The sequence below is a fragment of the Elephantulus edwardii genome, unplaced genomic scaffold (assembly GCF_000299155.1).
Source record: "Elephantulus edwardii isolate Elephantulus edwardi_28Jun2011 unplaced genomic scaffold, EleEdw1.0 scaffold00116, whole genome shotgun sequence".
NCBI lineage: Eukaryota > Metazoa > Chordata > Mammalia > Macroscelidea > Macroscelididae > Elephantulus > Elephantulus edwardii.
In genome coordinates this window covers 7,480,878-7,504,269 of record NW_006399866.1, presented here as the reverse complement: position 1 = coordinate 7,504,269, position 23,392 = coordinate 7,480,878, and the positions used below count along the sequence as shown (strand labels likewise).

General features: G+C 38.7%; 1 protein-coding gene across 3 annotated transcripts in view; it reads left to right on the top strand.

Moving 5' to 3' along the window:
* Nucleotides 1–22,516, top strand: part of PBX3 (pre-B-cell leukemia homeobox 3) — a 287,631-nt gene extending 265,115 nt beyond the window's left edge. The window contains exons 6-9 of one of the 3 annotated variants that reach the window (XM_006892551.1): nucleotides 15,966–16,131; nucleotides 17,322–17,434; nucleotides 18,193–18,282; nucleotides 21,001–22,516. In XM_006892551.1, coding sequence (XP_006892613.1) covers nucleotides 15,966–16,131; nucleotides 17,322–17,434; nucleotides 18,193–18,282; nucleotides 21,001–21,093 — 462 coding nt within the window. In that variant the 3' untranslated portion in view covers nucleotides 21,094–22,516. Of the gene's footprint in view, nucleotides 1–15,965; nucleotides 16,132–17,321; nucleotides 17,435–18,192; nucleotides 18,283–21,000 lie in introns of those variants that run through there. The other 2 variants (XM_006892553.1, XM_006892552.1) reach the window with 2 other exon arrangements.
* Nucleotides 22,517–23,392: the final 876 nt, after the last annotated feature.

Genomic DNA, 23,392 nt, shown 5'->3' with positions numbered 1-23,392 from the left:
AAGCCGTAGACCAGATGGTTTTACAAGTGAATTTTATCAAACATTCAGAGAAGAACTGTCACCAATTGTACATGAAATATTTAAGAAAATAGAAAAAGATGGAATTCTCCCAGACTAATTCTATGAAGCAAACATATCCTTAATACCAAAACCAGGTAAAGACACCACCAAAATAGAAAACTGTAGGCCAGTGTCTCTCATGAACATAGATGCAAAAATTCTGAATAAAATCCTGGCCAATAGAATCCAATAATACATAAAAAAAATAATTCACCATGGCCCAGTGGGATTCATAACAGGGATGCAAGGATGGTTCAACATAAGAAAAACAATTAACAATTCATCACATTAACAAAGAAAAGAACATGAACCACATGATCTTAAACAGTTGATGCAGAAAAGACCTTTTGCAAAATCCAACACCTTTCCTGATTAAAACATTTAACAAAATAGCATTAGAGGGGAATTTCTTCAAAATAGTATAAAGTATGTATGCAAACCCGAGAGCCAACATTGTTTTCAATGGAGAGAAATTAAAGGCATTCCCTTTAAGAACAGGAACTAGGCAAGGATGTCCACTATCACTTCTCGTATTCAGTATTATATTTGAAGTCTTAGCAATGGCAATAAGACTAGAGGAGGAAATAAGAGGCATCCAAATTGGCAAAGAGGAGGTAAAATTATCTCTTTATGCAGATGATATGATAGTATACTTAGAAAACCCTAAAGACTCAGCAAGAAAACTAGTGGACATAGTTGACCAATTCAGCAAAGTGGCAGGATACAAGATCAACATATAAAAATCAGTTGGATTTCTTTAGTGACAAGGAGAATACAGAACTGGAGCTAAGAAAAACAATATCCTTCATAATAGCTAATCACAAGATTGAATACTTAGGAGTAAACCTAACCATAAGTGCAAAGGATCTTTTCAAAGAAAATTACAAAACATTACTATGAGAAACAAAAAGAGACATGGAGAAATGGAAGATTATTTCTTGCTCTTGGATAGGAAGACTCAAGATTGTGAAAATGACAATGCTGCCAAAGGCAGTTTTCACATTCAATGCAATCCCAATACAAATACCAATTCCCTTCTTCAACGAGATGGAAAAGGCAGTATCCAATTTTATCTGGAATGAAAAGGAGCCCCGAATAAGCAAAGGACTCCTTAAGAAAAGAAACAAAATAGGAGGCATCTCACTCCCTGACTTCAGATTCTACTACACTGCCATCGTGGTCAAGACAGCATGGTACTGGTACAATAACAGACACATAGATCAATGGAATAGAATTGAGAGTCCAGAAATCAGCCCATCTACCTATGTCAACTGATTTTTGACAAGAAGACGAAATCAGTTAAGTGGGGAAATGACAACCTTTTTAACAAATAGAGTTGGCAAAATTGGGAAAACATCTGATGAAAACTCAAGGAAGATCCACACCTCACTCCATCCACAAAACCCAACTCAAAGTGGATCAAGGACCTAGGACTAAAACCAAGGACTATAAACTTCTTCAGAAAAAAGCTTGAAAGAGCTCTTTAAGCCCTAATCCACAACATAAACAGTATTCCAAACATCCTGAAAAACTTACAACCAGGAGAGGATAAAATAGATGAATGGGACCTTCTAAGAATAAAATTCCTTTGCACATCCAGAAACTTCACCAACAGGGTAAAAAAGGGAAGCCACAGACTCGGGAAAAGTATTTGGTAATGATATATCAACAACAACACCAACAATATCAGATAAGGAAATTATATCTAGAATTTGTAAAATACTTGAGCTCCACAACAAGATAAATAACCCATTGAAAAATGGGCACAGGATATGAACAGACACTTCACCAAAGAAGACATTCAGATGGCGAACAAACATGAAGAAATGTTAAAAATCCTAATCAGAATGCTCTGAGAGGTGCAAATCAAAGCAACTATGAGATATCATCTCACCCCAGTAAGAAAAGCAAAATTAACAGAACAGCAAACAACAAATGCTGGCAAGTTTGGGGAGAAACTGGAACCCTTATTCACTGTTGGTGGGAGTGTAAAATGGTGCAACCACTGTGGAAAGCAGTATGGCACTTTCTCAAAAAAATTGTAAATAGAAATATCATTTGACCCAGCAATTCTTCTACTGGAAATATACCCTAACGAAACCAGAACTGCCACCCAAGCAGATATATGCTCACCCATGTTTATTGTGGCTTTGTTCACAATAGCAAATAGTTGGAAACAACCCAAGTGCCCATCAACAAATGAATGGATAGAGAAGCTGTGGTATATTCACACAATAGAATACTATGTTGCATTGAAAAACAAGGAACTCATGAAATATGAAATATTATACAAAATGGGTGACCCTGCAGAAATTATGCTGAGTGAAATATCTCAGTCACAAAAGGACAAATACTGCATAGTGCCACTGTTGTAAAGCAGGACTGACAGAGCTGGGGAAACTGAGAGGGCATAAATAATATATACTGCATTGAAACAGATGAGGGAGAGTTCTGTTTAGGAGGAATATATTAGTAGGTATTATTGTCATGGCAAGAGTCCAGAATGAAACTTGCATAGTGTAGTGGACTGGGGTGGGGATGGGGGGATTGTATAACAATGACATTTTAGTGTTTTTTTTTTTGCTTGTCAAAGAGAAAAGCAAATGGGGTGGGAAGGAGTGGGCAGAGAGGAAAGTGTGCAACAATGAATGAATGAATGAATGGAAATAAAATAAAATTCAGAGGCTGAAAAATATTTTAAGACCAAGTAAACCATAATGATAAAAATAAACATAAAAGTAATCATAAAAGTAATCTATAATAACAAAGTAATCTATAATTAAAAAGTATTAAAAAAGAAAAGGAAAACTTTAGAATGCTTAAGAATAGAATGATTACGTGCCTTCCAGTCAAAACCAGCTCACAGCTGACTCTCCAACAGGTTTTCAGAGACAGTAAAGATGTAGAGTTTGCTCATCAGTGGATTTGAACCACTCCTCTGAGTTGGCAGTGTTACTCTTTACTACTAAGCCACCTGAGCTCCCTTTAAAATGGATAGTGGATATCAAATTGCTATACTATTTATATTTGACTGGATACATTTCAAGATGCCAACATTTCTAGCATACTTAATAGCATTGTTTACAACTATATAGATTTAAAATGAAAAATTGTAGATGCCAATCTTTAAAAAATGTGCATGCAAGAAAAAAAATGTGAGGGGTATGTGAGGTTTTTTTAAAAATTACTTTAAGGACTATTCTATCAAAATTCCATGTAGATCACCTATGTAGGACATGGGCACCTGGCCTTGGGGCACTTTACCAAAACCTGGTCCTCAGTGTGCATCTTAGGTTTTGTCCCCTGTGACACAGTGAGCACTTGGGGACGTAAGTTAACATATAACCCTCCCCTTCTCTTGTTCCCTTGTCTAAAGCATTCTCCCATTCCTCTTCCGTGGTCTTTCAGAGAACATTTGCTCATCCCCAGGCATCAGTGCCTTTTCTTGCTATTGGCGCCATGTTTTCCCCAGGAGTAATGGTTCTCTCTTGTTAGTTCTCTACTCAAATGCCACCTCTTCCAGAAATGTTCCTTTCTCTTTAAAATGAGTTTCTCTTTCTCTTCCTTTTTTCACAACAGCAGACGGATTTAGAGGTTAAGAAGGGAAAGTTAAGTTAGGAAAGAGACTAAGTCTCTCAGGTATTGGAGGGGTTAACAAGAAAGTAAGACAACAGCCTACATACTTGACTTGGTTGTGTCAAATATTTCTGGGACAATGGGTCTCAACCAAAATATGATTTAAATGAATCTAATTGAATCTAGAGTCCAGGTCAAGTTACACGTTACCTTGGAATTCTCTTCTTATTTTTTTTCAGACTTCCTGGAATTTCTCTTTTCTCCAGATCTTTACTTCTTAAAATCTGTACTATACAGCTTAGTATGTGACCATCCAGCATCCTGCATATTTTTGGACAGTTATTTTGAATGTCTGTATCACTGACCATGATAGATACTCAATAAGCATTTCTTGCTTACACCACAGCACTCTATAGACTATGCCACCTCATCAGGATTGCAGAGTAGCTTCTTGCCACTGCATCACCAGAGTGCCTAATTAATTATAACAAAATGAAAAGTTGATGGGAAATCTTGGAGTTGAACTCTGAATTCATCAACTTTGCCGTGTGGTTTTGGACACCTTATTTATAATCTAGATCTCTTATTTTTTCTTTAATAAGACATGAGTCACAGCAATAATTGACATTTATTGTATGATTGCTGTGTGCCAAAATTATTAATGGATACAATAATACTATAATATTACTGTTGTAGTTGTTGTTACTGTTATTATTATTCTCATTTCATGTGAGGAGAGATACTAAGTAAAATAATCTGCCCCAAATTGCACTGCTTATAATAAGGGAGCTCTGGTGGCCCACTGGTAATGAGTTGTGCTGCCAGCCTGAAGACACATGGTTTGAATTCACCAGCTTCTCTGCTGAAGAAAGATGAACAATCTCCCCCAATGCAGTTTACCTCTGAAAACCTGCTGGGGGGTCAGCTGTGAAGTCAGTTCCAACTTGACAGCCACATAACAACATTGGAAATGGATTTGGAACCAGACTCTTGAGTCCAAAGCATTTAACTCACTGTGTGCCTATGTCTAACTTCTGTGCCTCAAAGAATCCAGGGTTGTAAAGGAGATACAGTTAAGTAAAAGCTTTTTAAAAAACAAATAGGAGTCTACTTAATATAAGAAATATTTTTACTTTTTATAAGTTAATTGTCAATCAACAACTAAATTGGGTGGTGGAAATTACATATCTGGAGTAAATGAAAAATACTAGAAGCTTTTGCATCTTGGTCTTACAAAAGATTTCCAGAAAATCATCAGCCTGCATGCATAGTGTTCACTGCTCCTTCCCTCTCCTTAGTAGAGGCTTACAGCCTGGAAGCTGAGAGCAATGAACATCAGTAGAAGAAGGGCAGTGGTTAGGTTTTCATTCCTATTTTTAATTGATACTAAAATTCTTGCCTGCCCCTTTACCTTCTGTACAGTCTCAAATTGTGAATCCTTGGCACATGGCTCATATTACCACTTTCCCTCCTTCAATATCCTGCCCTGTTTCTGTCATGGGACGGATAGATGGAGATGGGACCTGTTCTGCTTGCTTTGTGTCCATTGTATACTGCCTTCTCCCATATTTTCATGTATGGAAAAGGGCCACAAGTAATCTGTAGCTCTTAGTTCTTCCTAATGAGGTTTTTTACAACTAATTATATCTGTATCTGTTTACAGATTTATGGAAAAAAATTCCTAGACTTGAGTGCCAATTTATACATTAATTATGCTGATCTCAGTTGCAGCAGTGTGGTCTTAATAGCTGATTGTGGTGATACTCAAATCTGTGATATCAGAATGTGATGTGCATATTTTAATTTGAGAAATAGTTTAACATTTTTAGATATTCATTTAGATGTGGTTATGCAGGTTAAACATAACGTATGATCACTGCTTCTTTCATTGCTTCCAATTAAACCTTGCTTGTTAGTTTAACCTCTAGGTAATCCCATCAAACAATTGATGTCAAGGAAACACTGCCCACAGTAGCTTCGGATGAGTGGCCATTAATTTTAATTGCCTTGATATTAAAGATTAAGAAGTATTGGGACTAACAGAATAGAAACGATCTGATGTCAAGCAAATCCACTTGCTAAAGCTTCCCCAGGCTGCTGGTGATATTAAAATTTTACTGTGAGAATTAAATAAACCTTTATTAGTGATGACTGTTGTTTGATTGGTCCAGGGGTATGCATAAACAGAGGATTCTTACATATCTAGAGATGAGACCTTTGATGGTACACAGATTCCTCAATTATGAAACTGTTAATAAAGCGGTAACCTGATTTTCCAGGCTAGGTTTCATTAATGTATTATAGCTTCTCTGATTGTCAAGGTAATATTAAGTACAAAGTATGTAATACAACAGAGAATTGTTTAGAAGAAGAAAATTCCAAGATGAGCTTTTGTTGCTAAATTTGAAATTAGGGTATTTTCATTAATTATGCTTAAGAAATGGCAAATTCCCTCTCAACCCAGAATGTCTCCTTTGTACTATTGATATATTCAGTACTTAACTCTTTCAGTATTTACTAATTTTATTCAGACAAGTTATACTGATGGTATATTTACAAGACATTTGCTCTCTAGATATGCCTCCTAAGTAGAGAGTATGCATACCTGAAGATGAGACAGGTTCTAAGAGAACTTACCTTAATAAGCATAATATATTCTCAATGGGAACTTTAGTGTCCCTTTTTTTTTTCTTGATTCAGGACTTCTGTGTTTCTACAATCACATAATCTGATTGTGACAATGGCATCTAGTGGTCATTGAGACTGATCTTATTTGGTGCAGAAATGCTCCCCAGAGCATGTCTCTATATTCAAGACCTAAGTAGCATATCATCATCATTTCTGACTTGTTCTTTTCCTCTGACCCTCAGTAGCCAAATTTGCCCATTCTTCTTCCATAGTATTGCCTTCTCTATTCCTCCTGATCAGCTTGGTTCATGCTCTTACTGCCTCCTTAACCTTGTACTCTCTTAACTCTTCCTCTTTTATCTTTGTCAACTATCATGCACACCTACCTCAAACATATGGAGCTCAATGAAAGGCAGAGAAGTTTAGGTGGTGTTAGGTTTGTTGTTGTTGTTGTTAGATGCTTCTGAATCTAGTATGACTCAGAGCCACCCTATGAAAAACAGACATGAATAATGAGTTTAAGGCTGCTAATTTTATGTGTCAGTTGCTACTGAGGAATTAAACAAGTTGAGGAAAGATAAAGATTTATTAGATTTGGGACAAGAGTAAGGTCCTATGACTGCTTTTATAAAGGTGTGGGAATATAAGGCATATTTCTATAATTAAAATTTATCTGTTAAGGAAGCTGAGAGAATAAACACAGGATACTTGTGCAAGAAGCCTGGCAGTCACTAAAGGTAAAAGAAGGAAGAACGGTTAAGGGAAGTTGCGTTTGTTTTCTTTTGGGGGAAATTTGATCATTTTCCAAAGGATAGAAAATGTAGAAGTCCCTAGGAAAAATAGTTAATGGCATAAAGAGTCTGTAATAGGTGGGACACAGAAGGAATAAGGCATATTTGCAGTATAATGGAAAGATAAGCAGCTGGGAAATTGTGCTCCATGACACTGCTTCACCTCAACTCTTCTGTGTATTCATCATCTTACTTTTGAAATAACAGAAAATACGTACATTTTGTGTAATCATTTGCTTATTTTACAAATGTCAGTCATTTCCTTATGCTCTTTACTTGAGTGGTCTGTGCCCTGCTTTCTGTGTTCTGTGAAATCTGGGTTCCGCTAACAGCACCATTAATTTTTGAGATGATTGCCCCCCTTTTTAATTGGAGTTATTGATAGTTATGTCATCAAGAATGCATAGTGGAGCTACCAGTTTCCTTTGAGTAATTTTTCTTTTATCAGGAATATTTTGTAACATGGAATGATGGGATCCCTTTTCCCCATTTTAAGGTTTGTTTTAGTTTTTTGGTGGGTTTTGTTACTTTGCTTGCTTTTTGCTTTGTTCTTTTTTTATTTTTGATTAGCTTTCATAAAGCCGTCTTTCCATTTATCATGAAAATTTCCAAGATGAACTAGTCTTTGTCTCTTAAGACTGTGGTCTGGCAGGTTTTGTGGAAAAAAGAAAGGAAGCTATTTGAGCCAGAAAACTTAGATGTTAATTGTGGTTGCATCATTTCTACTATTGTGCCTTTGGATTCATCCTTTATCCTCCTGAACATATCATATAAGGGAAATTCCTGAATGAAGTGAGATACATAGTTATAGATATATAGAGAGAATATATACATTAGAGTTCTGTTGACCTAGTGGATTGTTGTAGTTGTTATGTGCCGTCGAGTCGCTTGCAACTCATACCGACCCTATGTACAACAGCCCTAAACCCTGCTCTATACTGTGCCAATTGCACTGCCTCTGACACACCCATCCTGATCACCCCAGTCACTGAATCAATCCACCTCATAGAGGGCCTTCCCCTCTTGCACCGTCCCTCCACCCTCTCAAGCAAGAGGTCCCTCTCGAGGGACCTGTCCCTCCTTACAACATGTCCAAAGTATATCAGACGAAGCCCCAGAATCCTTGCCTTCAAGGAGTAGCCTGGTTTAACCCTTTCCGGGATGAATCTGTTTGTTTTCTTGGCAGTCCATGGTACATTCAACACTCTTCACCAGCACCACAGCTAAAAGGCATCAATTTTCTTTCTATCCTCCTTGGTCATTGTCCAACTCTCTGATGCATAACAAGTGATTGCAAAGACTATAGCCTGTATCAGATGCACCTTAGTCTCCAGAGTGACACCATTGCTCTTCAGTACCCTGGAGAGGTCCCTAACAGCAGACTTGGGAATCCCAGAACACTTACTCTTTGTAATGCAAAACCTATACTTGGACCAAGAGGCAGTTATCAGAACAGAGCAGGGAAACACGTTTTCAACCTATATCAAGAACAGATTATCCGGGAGGCGGGGCTCTATGAGGAGAAATGCGGGGTCAAGATTGTGGACGATTTATCAACAGCCTGAGTTATGCGGATGACACAACCCTGCTTGCTGAAACTGAGGAGGACCTGAAGCACTTGCTGCAGAGGGTCAGGGACTTCAGCCTTCAGTATAGATTGAGGCTCAATGTCAAGAAGACAAAGATACTCACCACTGGACCTATTGGCAGCATCAGGATGGATGGTGAAGAGATTGAGATTGTTAACAACTTTAGTTTGCTTGGCTCTACAGTCAAAACTCTTGGCACCAGTAGCTAGGAAATTAAAAGACGTATTGCGATGGGAAAGTCTGCCTAGTAGATGGAAAGTAATAATACCAAGCCAAAGGTGGGGGATTTTTTTAATCTGAGGCCCTCGGTCTGGTTTTGTTTTTTGTTGTTTTTTTTTTTTTTTGGCTAAACATTCTTCTAAATGGTATAGTACTGGTCTCTCCATTTGTTACAGAGATAACTCGTGGTTGCTGTGTTGCTATGATGGTTACCCATGGTGGACAGTGTTTGGTGGAGCTCCCCAGTTAAAACAAGCTTTGAAGCAGGAGTGGCATCCACTTCCAAAATAGCTTGCCTCCGGAAACTCTATGAACTTGGAGAAATGATGAAAGTTACACAAGTGTTCAGGTCTTTCATGCTTAGTGTCACTATGAATCGTCTACAACTCAGTGGCACTTACAATAACAACAATAGTAGTAACACTTACTTCATAGGATTGCTAATGGCCTAGTGGACGAGGTGTTATGTTATCAACCCAGAGTCAGGTAGTTCAAATTCACCAGCTGCTCTGCAGGAGAAAGAGGAGCAGTCACCTCCCATGTGATTTGCAGCCTCTGAAAACCTGCTAGAGGGTCAGATATGAGCCAGTTCTGACTCAACAACACATAACAAATGCGTTCAGTGTGAACCAATTTATTAAGAGGTCTACATGGTCACAATGACCAAGACAGAGACATTCCTCTAGGTCGTATAGCCCTGGTGTACAAGTTGCTGTCCCACAGTCACTTGTGGTTGCTGTGAGGCTGAACACTGTGACACAGATGTGTCAAATGTGTTAATGGTTGGCTACCCAATGTGGACTGAAAGTGGGGTGGAGCTCCCCGATTAAACAAGCGTCGAAGGAGGAGTGGCATCCACTTCCATAATAGCTTGCCTCCGGAAACCCTATGAACCTGGAGAGAGGATGAAAGGCAGCCAAGCATTGAGGACTCTCCTTCATAGGGTCGCTATGAGTCGCCTGCGACTCGACTGCACTTAACAACAACAACATCGTCACAAAACTGACATTCAGGATAGTCTTACTAAATCTAATTTTCCTGTTGTTTCTGTGTCATGTGACAGATTCAACTTAAAGGCTGGTTGATAGTGACCCCACTGGAGAGGCTGAGGAGTAGAATTGGTATGAAAGACATGTATGTCATACAGTTGCCAGACAGAGGCGGAACATGCTTTTCCTTGAGTGCAACAACTAGAATTAGCATGATAAAATGCAATAAGTTAGAAATAAAGGCTAGATTTTATTATTTTACAGTTAACCTTTTTTATAGAGGTATAATTTTCATTTCTAAAATGTACACGTTAAGCATCTAGTTCACTCACTGACTTGTCTACACAAAGAGTTGGCCTATATATCATGTGAACTACTGGATAGTAAGTATTTTTAGACTTTGTGGGCAAAGAGGAAACAAAAAGTCAAGATCATAAGAAAAAAATTCCTATAAAATTTTATTGATGAAATTAAAATTAATCTTACATGTGATAAAATATTATTTTTATATTTTTTTAACCATCAAAAAAAATGTTGGCTACAAAAAATCAGCTGACAGGCCTCTGGGTATACACCGAGAATTTATTGGCTCTTGGAGTATATACCTCTCCAACCCCCATGGTGATCAACCACCCGGTCCTTCAGGTTAAGACTAAATGAGAAAATTAGGCAAAGGACTCTACATAACAGTTGACACATGAGGTATACTCGTTAGACTAGGTGACTCATAACAACAACAACATTATATGACACTTATTAGCTAGGATTCAGTTTTGACTTGACGGTACATAATAGCAACTATTTGATGTGATGGAAGGAAGTAGATACATCCAGTTCTTCAAAGGAAAAAAGATCTTGCATAGAAATGGCTGGAAGTTTTATTTTTTTTTAAAGTGTAGCATATTTACTTTCTAGTAGATACTACTTTCGTTTATAATCACCATGAACAAAGACCTTCTTTTAAAACTTATTAATTAGAGGTTTAGTACTATACTGGGCAAAGGTGACTAATAGGCATTGCTGTTAGAGCATTCCAAGGTCATATATATCATTTGACAATTGAGGAGGATCAAAGTATATAATGTTGAAGATGATGATGGACCAACGAGTCCTATGAAGTGTTCATTCCAACAGACTTTTTATGAAAAAAAGAAATACAGTATATTTTTTTAGCCAATTACAATAGAGATAACATGCTACCAAAATAAGCAGAAACCGAGAACTAAAATTTTCAGCAAAACTTACCTTAAGTTGTAATGCTGTCGTTTGTAGCATGGTGTGGTGCTAACCAAAAGTTTCAGCAAATTTTAGTCTTTACAAATAAATATCTTTAGTCAAACAACAAAAATACATACTCTGCCAGTAGATCTTTTAGTATTTCAATACAAAAGTGATATCAAGAGCAGCTTTTCTGAAATCAAAAACTAATTGCAGAGAGAGAAAAAACCTCATTCAAGAATTTGACTCAATTGCCATCCCATTTCTCTTCTGATGATTGCCACATGGGACTTCAGTGTGTGTGTGCGCTTGCAAATACATGTTCACCTCTGTGTGTGCGTACACTCTGAGTGACTCCCAAGCTGGCACAGCATGTGGGCTGTGGCAGAGTCAACAGCACCTTACTCATGTGGTTCCCTTGCAGGACTCTTAGCTGCTTCTGAAAGGATGACTGCCAGAGTTTGAAGAGTTGAACGTTCCAAAGCAATTAAGAACTTGACAGACCTGAGGATGATCAAGATGGGTTGCTTATTGGTATAAATTGTTTTGGAGGATTTCAAGCTACAAATAACCTTTTCTTTTTCTCAGAGCTCCTGAATCACTGTTAATATAAAACAAACAAACAAAAGCAACTAAAATTCACTGACATCTAGTCAATTCTGACTCATAATGGACCCTCCCCCCAATTAGATTTTCAAGGCTCTCACTCTTAACAGGATAAGACTCACCATCTGTGTTCTAAGGAGCTGCAGGTGGATTTAGACCACCTTTAGGTTAGCAGCACAACATGCTACACACTATGCTGTGAGCAAATAATAAACTTCAGGCTAGAACAGTGACCTCACCCAGCCCATTACTACAGCAGCATACTGTAACAGTGGGTTCAAATGTATCAGACATGGTGAGGATGGCACAGGATAGGGCTGGGTTCATATCTGTTTTTCATAGAGTTGCTATGAGTCATACTAAACTCAACGGCACCTAACAACAACAGCATACTTTCTTTGATTGATTATTCTTTGATTGAAAAGTATTTTCAATTGTTGCTTTAACAAAAGAGAGGTAGATTCTTTTATATAACAACTGGGTAGTTTTAGGATTTTTTTTTTAAATAAATTGTAATTAATCTGAAAGTTGGACAGTGACTAAGGATGACAGGAAAGATCAATGCCTTTGAATTGTGGTGTTGGAGAAGAGTACTAAAAGAGTACACATTGCTAAAAGAACAAATGAAGCCTATTATTCAATAAACAAACTTATCTTGAAAAAAGTAATGCCAAGGTGCTTCTTGAAGCAAGGGTAGTGAAACTTTGTCTCATATACATTGGACATGTTGTTAGGAAGGGCCAGTCCTTGTAGAAGTACATCATGCTTAGAAAGGTGGAGGGCCAGCTAAAGAAAGGAAGACCCTCAATAAGATGGAGTGAAATGGTGACTGACAATAGGCTCAAGTATATCAGAGAAGGTGAGGATGACACAAGATTGGACCAGGTTCAGATCTGTTGTTCTGGGAGTTGCTATGAGTTGTAATCAACTCAGCAGCACATAACATCAACTATGTAGAGTTTAATTCCTTCTTCATAGTACTCAGTTACAGGAACTTGAACTATAAGCAAAGTATCTTAGATGAAATTTGGCTATCTGTGAAATGAAATAAAATCTGTCTATTGCCAAGATCATCTTTAGAAATCTTCTTGCACTTGTTCTGGCTGACATTGACATTATAAATAATTTGGACAAGGAATAAATGCTTTCTACGTGATGAAATAAACTCCTTCTCTGCGTTTGATTTTCCTACATGTTAACTGGTAGAATTTGAGTAGCCATCTTGGTAAACATTACAGTATCTTCTATGGCAGGAGACAAAGGGATTTTTCATCCACTATTAATTGATGGTACTCTTTTCAGTAGACCAAACATTATTCTCCTATTGTTGTTATGTGCCATCGAGTCACTTGCAACTCATGTACAAGAGCCCTAAATCCTGCTGTAACCTGTGCCAACCCCACTATCTCTGGCACACCTATTCCCATTACCCCAATCACTGAATCGAAGACCCTTTGAGGGTCTTCCTTTTTTGCGCTGTCCCTCCATCCTCCCAAGCATGATGTCCCTCTCCAAGGACGGGTCCCTCCTTGCAACATGACCAGAGTATGTCAGATGAAGCTTCAGAATCCTTGCCTCCAAGGAGAAGCCTGGCTTCACCCTCTCAAAGACAAACTGTTCTCCTAGCAGTCCATGGTATATTCAACAATCTTCTCCAGCACCACAGCTCGAAGGCATCAATTCTCTTTCTATTGTCCCTGTTCACTGTCCAGCTCTTTGACACATAGCACACAATAGTGCAGACTAGGGCTTGGATCAAGTGCACCTTAGTCTCCAGGCTGATGCCATTGCTCCTCAGTACTCTAGAGAGGTCACTGACAGCTGACTTTCCCAATGCAATTCATCTCTTGATTTCCTGGCTGCGGTACCAAGATTGTTGATTGTGGAGCCAAGCAAGCTGAAGCTGTTAACAATCTCAGGACCTTCACCATCTATCATGATGCTGCTAATCAGCACAATGGTGAGAATCTTTGGGTTTTTGGTTTTTTTATGTTGAGCTTCATTCTCTATTGAAGACTGTAGTCCTTGACCTTCTGCAGCAAGTGCTTCAGGTCCTCCTCAGTTTCAGCAAGCAGGGTTGTGTCATCTGCATATTGCAGCTTGTTGATGAATCTTCCTCCAATCCTGATGCCACATTCCTCTTTGTACAGCCCAGCGTCTCTGATAAACTGTTCTGCATACAGATTGAAAAGGTGTGGAGATAGAATACATCGCTGGTGGACATCATTACTGATTTTGAACCATGCAGTGTCTCCTTGCTCCTTTCTGATGACAGCCTCTTGGTTCAAATATAGGTTTCGCATAAACACAACCAAATGTTCTGGGATTTCCATTCTTCTTAGAGTCAACCGCAGTTTGTTGTGATCCACACAGTCAAAAGCCTTTTCATAGTCCATGAAACACAGACAGATATTCCTCTCGTACTCTCTGCTTTCTACCAAGATCCATCTAACATTAGCTACAATATGCCTAGTACCACAACCCATTCTAAAGCCAGCCTGCACTTCTGGCAGTTCTCTGTTGATATGTTTGCTCCAGTCATTTTTGGATAATTTTCAGCAGAATCTTGCTTTCATGTGATATTAATGATATTGTTCAATAATTTCCTCACTCTGTTGGGTCACCCTTCTTTGGAATGGGAACAAATATTTATCTCTTCCAGTCAGTTGGCCAGGTGGCTGTTCTCCAGATTTCTTGGCACAACTTAGTGAGCATATCCAGGGCACTGTTTGTTGAAATATTTCCGTATTCTACTATATAGCTACCAAAATGGTTTTAGACACAAAGCAAAGGATAATTTATTTCTCTCATATTTCTATTACTTACCTGTTCTGAGGCTCCATCTGACATATTTTGGACATGTTGTAAGGAGGGACTGGCCCTTGGAGAGGGACATCATGCTTGATAGGGTGGAGGGACAGTGCAGGAGGGGAAAGCCCTCTATGAGGTGGATTGATTCAGTGACTGGGATAATTGGGATGGGTGTATTGGAGATGGTGCGATTGGCACAGGACAGAGCAGAGTTTAGGGCTGTTGTACATAGGGTCACTATGAGTCGCAAGCGACTCGACCTGTTGTTGTTATATGCCGGTGGGTTGCCTGCAACTCATAGCGACCCTGTGTATAGCAGCCCAGAAACCTGTTCTATCCTGTGCCAATCTTACTGTCTTTGACACACCTATCCCCATTACTCCAGTCACTGAATCAATCCATCTCATTTGAGGGTCTTCCTCTTTTATGCTGCCCCTCCACCCTCCCAAGCATGACTTCCCTTTCCAAGGACTTGCAACATGTCCAAATTATGTCAGACAAAGCCTCAGAATCCTTGCCTCTGAGGAGCAGCCTAGTCTCACTCTCTTGGACAAAACTGTTCTTCTAGCAGTCCATGGTATATTCAATACTCTTCTCCAGCACCACAGCTCAAAGGCATCAATTCTTCTATCATCCCTAATCACTGTTTAGCTTTCTGGCCCATAGCAAGTAATTGCAAAGACTATGACCTGGATCAGGTGCACCTTCGTCTCCAGGCTGACGTCATTGCTCTTCAGTACTATGGAGAGGTCTCTGACAGCAGACTTTCCCAATGCAATTCATCTCTTGATTTCCTGGCTGCTGGTACCAAGAGTGTTGAATGTGGAGCCAAGCAAACTGAAGCTGTTAATAATCTCAGTATCTTCACCATCTATCATGATGTTGCTAATCAGCCCAGTGGTGAGAATCTTTGGTTTTTTTAATGTTGAGCCTCAATCTATATTGGAGGCTGTAGTCCTTGACCTTCTGCAGCAAGCACTTCAGGTCCTCCTCAGTTTCAGCAAGCAGGGTTGTGTCGTCTGCATAACGCAGATTGTTGATGAATCTTCTTCCAATCCTGATGCCACATTTCTCCTCATAGAGCCCAGCACCTATCTTGAGAAATATTTTCTTCACTATTTTAGCTGTTTTTCTGGAGACTTTACCATTTATATATATATATATAATATGCTGGCTGCATATTTCTTTATGATAAGTACTATCAGTACTATATAAGTACTATTTTAGTGTTGCTTTGTCTGACTTCAAGATGTGGCACTATTTCAAAACAGTCTGAAAGGATTGCCAAGAGAGTGAACCTTAACACCATTCCCTTTAGAGCTTTAATTGTTCCTTGGTGATGCATCATCCAAAGGATGTCAAATTATAGGCAAGGAATTTAATTTTCCCCGTGGTGCCCAACAGTTAATATTAGAAAATTGACTTTCCCCCCTTTTGACCTCTCTTTTCTTTAACCACTATATTCCTGCAACATGTAGGTATCCAACTGGTTTGGCAACAAACGAATCAGGTACAAGAAGAATATTGGCAAGTTTCAGGAAGAAGCTAACCTCTATGCTGCAAAGACAGCCGTGACAGCCGCTCACGCAGTAGCCGCAGCTGTGCAGAACAACCAGACCAACTCACCCACCACGCCAAATTCTGGTGCGTACCGTTGCTTATCCCCTATTTAAGCCAGGCAGCCTTATGCCACAAAGCCCTGTCCCACAGGCCAGAAAACATCCATACCGAGGGCACAGAGGAGTTCTAAGGGAAGGATGTCCTTTTGTGTTAAAATGTCAACTTGTTCTAGGATTGGGAGTGGGTGGCCAGAGAACAGTATTCTTTGATAGATCCTGAAACTTTTACATGTACTCTCACTTTCACTAGTGGTTTCTAATTCTGCAATCAAGCAAAGTGCTATTACTAATGATTATTTTGGTTATACTGCTCCATATATCACTTTAAGGTCAGTAGTGGTATGTCAAAGATGAAATAGTAGACGTGTGAAATTTAACCGTTGCTGTGCATAATGAAGCTGGCATGTTGGGTTTAAGTTGAGCAGTGCTTTCTACCTAATGTAGTCACAGACTCCATTCTACTCTCGCTCTTAGTGGCATTTCTGTATTTCTGTCTGAGCAGTACTGGCTTTGTTGGACTGGCGAGTAGTTAGCTGTTTAAGATGTGATACCTAATATATGGATGCAATATTTTTGACTCCTCATACCATACATTTTGGCCAAATGTTATATGACATTTTGTTTAGAGTTAGAAATACCTTAAAATTACAGAAAATTTTAATAACCCTAAAATCTAAATAGATAGACCAGAATAGCAGTTAAAGGGACTTTTCCAAGGCCTTTAAAATAAAACCTTGAAAGTTCAGCATGTCAGAGTTTGATTTGATTTTGTCTCCCTTATGCCATTTCTTACTAGTGGGCTATCAATACAGATGAAAGGGATGTAAGACATGTGCCGAAAGAAAAGACTTCAGAAAACACATTCCTTCTCTAAATTTTTGTCTACTATGACAATTAATGTTATTACAAGGCTCATTTAATGATCTTGTGCTAGAAATAAGAAGAGAAAGATTTTATAGCAGTTAGTGTTTTTCTATTAATTTTTACTTACTTCTTTGTCTTTTATTTGGGCTTCCCCATTGATAGAACATTACCAGCTTCAAAGCCCATCACTGAACCTAACTCTGAAGTTGTTCTCCATCCTCTTAGATCTGCAAATCCTTTCTGTTGTGCAGTTTGCCCTTCGGCACCTATTCTGCTTTCCCTGCCTCTAGGTCTGTAAGGATTATATGTGTAGCTCTCTGTTATTCAGCTACTTAACTCTTTCCTTTCCAGGTTCTTCTGGTTCTTTTAACCTCCCAAATTCTGGGGACATGTTCATGAACATGCAGAGTCTGAATGGGGATTCTTACCAAGGGTCCCAAGTCGGAGCCAATGTGCAATCACAGGTAGGAGAAATGCCCCAGCAGGGGCCTTTCTAGTAGGGTAGGGTTTGGGATCAAAACTCCTTACTCTGACCCCTGAAAGTGGTCTGCACATCTGTGCAGAGCCTGTGCTGGGTGCTTCCAAATATGACCTACCTACCCCACCATTTAATTTAACGAGAAGTCAAGTGAACAGTGATTTTTGATGATTGAGATCTGATAAAAACTTTGTGAATGCATTCGGCTCTGGCTTGAGCTCATGGTGAGGGATTGGGTGCATCTGATCATTATATCAAAATAGGACAGAAAAATTGTATGAGTGCATATTATTTAAGAATATATTAATATGTTTCATTTCTGTATATATTTTTAAGTCTGAACTTATAAAGAAAAAAAAACCTGAGTTCTTAAAGTATATTCCAGGTTCTACTCTCTTGTTCTCTTAAGAACAATTTTTAATGCATGTGGAGGGGTGTATGAAAGAGAAAATCAGTGTACATAAATAGGTTTTTACCCACAGTCATACACATTTGGTTGCTAGAGATGGAAAGTTTGCATTGCCATGAAGATGTTATTGTTTGGCTGGCATGAAAAGCAAAGATGTGTGAGTTTAAATATGCAAGGAATTGTTGAAATTCTGCCAGTCATATTTGATTGATAAATTTGTCTTTCACTGAAGATGCTAAACCCTTGTGGCACACATAATTGAAATTGTTTCCTTTTGTAAGTGATGATGTTTTAATAGATTTGGGATGATGAATTTTGTTTCGTCTCACTTCTAGGTGGATACCCTCCGTCATGTTATCAATCAGACGGGAGGCTACAGTGATGGCCTTGGAGGAAATTCACTGTACAGTCCACATAATTTAAATGTGAGTACTCTGGGGAACTGTATTCCAAGAGCTGTAGGAACAGTGTCAGGCAAGCAGAGTAACTAATAAATAAATTAATGGCCATTTGACTTGGCTTCTCTTTTGTTCTGAGTTGGCACATTGAAAGGCAGTATCTTTCCTGCACTTTTCATTTATGAACCTAAATGCTTGACATTATGGAGTTGCCGTTAGAAGTCCTCACTGATGCCCAGGAGTGGTTGACATCCTGCCATTAATAGGGACATAAGCATCTGCCCATTAAGATACCATTTCCTACTGGCAGTGCTGTGTTCCAGGGAGGTGGTGAAAAACAGGTCATTTATCACAGAATCAAGCAGCAGGTGGGAAAAATTCCCAAATACAGTACCAGTGAAGGTGATAACCTTTAATGGCCCCAGACAGATAAACCAACCAAACTAAACAAAGATTTCTAATTTTCAAACATAATTCTGCATTGTCAATGTGGGATTCAGGACATATTCAGCAGTGTTAGTGACCTCTGTATTTTAAATTAATAGCATAGGGCATAATTTTTTGGTTTTTTTTTTTAAGAATCAATTAATTAAAATTTTACTTTAGTCTCCACTCAGACATGAATGGAAAATGGCAGTTCACACAGCTTCTAGGAATGGGGTATGATGTGCATTGGATCACTGTGGTAAAGGTGGGGTGTGTGGTGGGTAGCCTTGAGATTCCAGGCTTAGGGAGGAAGTGAACTGCCCAGTATATTGTAGTAGAATTAGAAAGAAAATGGATAAAATTCTATTTAGGGCCTGGCCTTGCCTTGCTATAAGAGTAAATATTAATGATTTAAAAAGTGATTGAGGATGTTCAATTGTAAAGGGGAGAAAGGACCAATAAATACTCAGATCTTTTACATTTGAAATGTCAAATCTTTCTTTTTGGGTTTATAAATAACTCATAATAACCCACAACAAACCATATAAAAAGCCTTTCAGTTGCATTTCTCCTTTTTCATTTAAGTGTTTTGAAATGCTTCAGAGAATGTGCGATATCCTTATCAACATGATAAAATATGAAACCGTGATTGCTTGCAGCGTTTTACAGACATGAATTCCATCTTCACTGATGAGGCTTGATAAGGCGCTGTTGTATAATACAGTGCATAATCTCAAACCACCAGAGTAAGGATTAATTTATTTTGAAAAAAAAAGAATGCTTACTGACAACCTCTCCTCCAGCTGCCACGCTGGGTAAAAATATTGTACATTTGTTGTTTATAAATTTGGATAAAAGAGGCATGATGTTTACCTCAGATAGAATATCTTTACACTTGTATCTGCATACGAGTTTTTCTTTTTCTAAGTAGATTTTCATACCCAAAGGGAAAACAGCTTACCTTTTAGATAGAAAAGAGGATTGCTTCCAGTCCACACAAGCACACACGAGTATGTCACCATCCAGTCTTCCACACCTGAAAAGCACTTGAAATCATTCTTGCACCCTTCTCACCTCCACCCCAATCTGAATGACATTGACCTCAAGCTTGGAAAATCCCATTCCCTTTGAATCTGGTCATTGCTGTGGAGTTGTTTGTTTTTCATTTCCATTTTCAAGAGAGAGACTTTATATCCAGAACAGTGATTGGAGAAAAAAAGAATTCCCATCTCAAAGTAATATCCAGGCTGGAGAGGGAATCGAGGCTTCTTAGCAGCCTGGCAGCACAGGCCTGGAAGAGGACAATCTGTATGGACTTGTGGAATACACTGCAGATACATGTGAGAGAGACAGGGGGCACCTTATGACCCACACTGACATTGGTGTGGGGCATCTGGATCTGGGACAGCATCTCAGCCAAGGCTGGGCTGTGCCTCAGGCGCTGGAGTCAGCCCTACTCACACTCATCTTCTCTCCAGAAAGGCCCACCCCGTCACTTCCACTCAGTGTTCCCCAACTCACAAGCCTGGCACCTCCCTCTTCTTGACTGACATAAAAATATGTAGCGACAAGCTGTCTGTCACAGCAGAAATCTGATCAGACATTGATTTCAGCAATTGCCTCTATAGGCCAAGACATAAGGCAAATTTGTTTCTGAGTACTGTTATTGCTGATGCAGGTCTGAGGCAGAAAGGGCCAGCGACATGTGGAAAGCAGTAGCAACATCCCAAATAGGAGCTCCAGTTATAGATAATTGGAATACAGATTTGAATAGTGTGTGCTCCTTCACAGGTTCATGCATTTTTATTCTGAAAGATCCTATTTGGAGGGAAATTTTGGCCTTCATTTTCCAGAGGTTATACTAGCTGACTGTAAGATGTATATGGGAAAAGTATGGGCAACTTCTTCTCTATGAAAATAAGGATTAAGCTGAATTGAAGCTTATATTTCAGCAAGTTTAAGACTCTGCTGAGGCATTGCATTTGGCTTCACCCCTATTCCTTTCTTAAAAGATTTCTTTTCTAGTAACTTTTTTTTTTAACCAGCAAATCAAAGGCTGAGCTTTGTGCCAACTTGGGACTAACCATAGACCTTCTTCAGTGTGCTGATTTATTGCCAAGTCTTCACTTGGTGCGATGGATTTGTTTTACATGCATTTAATCCCACTTTAACACATGCTTCAAACTCCTGCCAAAGTGGGTTTGGAAGATACATTTTGCTAATGCATCTTTGCTTTCAGGTTGTCATCTGGGTGTTTTAGATTGGGGAGTAGAATTAGTATGTAGACGTGCACCCATTGAACTCTGTTTCTCCTTTCAGGCTAATGGAGGCTGGCAGGATGCAACAACCCCATCTTCTGTGACTTCTCCCACAGAAGGCCCAGGAAGTGTGCACTCTGATACCTCTAACTAATCTCTGGCAACACTTTTCCCTGAGCTGACATGCCTTGATAAGTGCAGTCAGAGCAATAGGAGGAAAAGGAAAGCGTTTTTGTAGCCCACCATCTACAGCTTTACTGTAAAACCTTGTCTTATTAGACAACTTGGTAAATCTGTTTTTTAAGGAATCATAATCATTTGTATTTATACTAAAAATACACAATGTTAAAAAAGCACTTTATCCAATTAGGCCAAGAGTTAACATTGTTGACAGTCCTATAGCTATTTTATCATAATTTATTATCAATATTTTACATTAATGGTTTCACGGTTGCCAATTACTTGGCCTTAAGGGTAAAAAGTACAATATATGCTAGACCTCAATTGTTAAAGCAGATGCAAAGATTCACCTCACCTAAATTTAACTTCTTACATATCCATTGCAGACTTTGATTGTCTTTCTCTCATATCACTGATGAAGTTGGAATAAAAAGAGCTGTTTGGCTATCTCTGTTGATGACGGTTGTGTTTAAGAATCTTATTTGTCACTTTTGTGTTGCGATCTCTTATGTTATGATTAGATCAGAGACTGGTAGCATCTTTTCTCTGAAAACACCAGTGCCCAGACTCTGCTGTGATTAAATTAGGGATCCAGATTGTTCTGAGAGTGAAGATACAAGCCGATAGAGGTGAAACCAAGATCGTCTGGGGGTTTATGGTGTGCACTGGGTGCTGCACAGACTTGTCAAGGTTTGCTACGTCCTCTGGGCATAGGCAAAAGGCCCTGCTCTCTGGAGTGTTGTATATAGTGTAGCAAAAGAGTATTTATACATCTCACCAATCAAAACACAGCTTTATTACCTCATGCGAACTCATACAAACCAATAGAATTTCAACATGTTCTGTAGCTTAGAGTGCTCACTTACTACCTCTGAACAATACTCACACTGTAGTTTGTCTCTTTCTTATCTTTTTTGCATCTTGTAACTAACTCTTTGTTTCCCTTCATAAAATGTAATGTACATTGTAATCTTTTAAAAGAAAAATCAGGGTTGCATTTGCAACTTTTAAAAAATCGAGAGTGGAAACATTGGGTCTTAATTCAACACAGGATCAGTAAAACTGTTGTAAATACTGAGAAACATTTTGAATGTTCTTCATCTTGTTACTAATCCATGCAAAAAGCAGCGACTAATTGTGATGCATTCAGATTTCAGTATTCAGTACTGTATATTTCACCCTGTGTAATGGGGGCCCCCTCTCCTTTTTCTCTTTTTGTATTGTATGCGATTCTGAAACTGATTGAGTCATAAAAATAATTTGTGGCAGTGATTCTAATGTATTAAAAACGTTTCGTGTTCCTTTCTAACTGGATTACACCCTGGATTGATAAAGTCTTCCTCGTGGTAGTTATATGTAGTTTCAAACATGAATAAACTTTTTGCTTTCATGATTAATAAATGTTGGTGTAGTTTCTTATTCTGTCACCTGAACAAGCCAGTGCAGGGAAAGGAGAAAGCCTGCCAAGAACCAAATCCGGACATAGGAATTTGTCACCTGTCTGAAAGGGACTTGGAGCTGATGGGGCAGTTGAGAGGAGATTAAGATAAACTCCTACTGACTGAGAACCTTCTCTGTGCAGATTCAGTGCCAGAACCAAGCTGGATCTTTATGCCCACATAGCACTACCAAGAACTAGTGTGTGGCACCCACCCCTTTTGTTATTCTCCCCCCCCCCAGTAAAACTAAGCTAATGCCCCATAGTCACAGACCAAGGACAAAGGGTCCTCACCTTGAATTCAGTTCTTTCTGCCCTTTGAGTCTGCACTCTGATCTGATGATGATTGTTAGATGGAAGATCCTTCCTTTTTATTAACCTGCATCATGTCACATTTATAGCTTCACTCTCCTAACTTCCATGAGATCCCAGTTAAAAACAAGCTAAAGTTTATCAGAAGAGTTAGCCTTAGATGCCATTAAAAAAGCAACAAAAACTCCTATAATTTCTCAATATACCTTAAAAAATATCAAAACTTTAAACTAAGAGTAACTTAAAGTCTCTTACTAGATTAAACATGGTTTTGTTTTATTAAAATTGTAGAAATTTTATATGTTTACACATTGGTTACTAATATCTAAATCTTTATAATAAAAGAGGTCAATAGCAGGTAATTGGCCTGTTTACTATATCTCAAGGAAATTGACTCACAGGAAATCAGATTAATGTTAATAAGTTGCTGCAAATTGTCTATGATAAATACAACTGTTTTACTATTTCAGTCTGTAGAGCTGGGCCAAACACGGTCTAGGGCCACTATTCCCATTAATCTTAA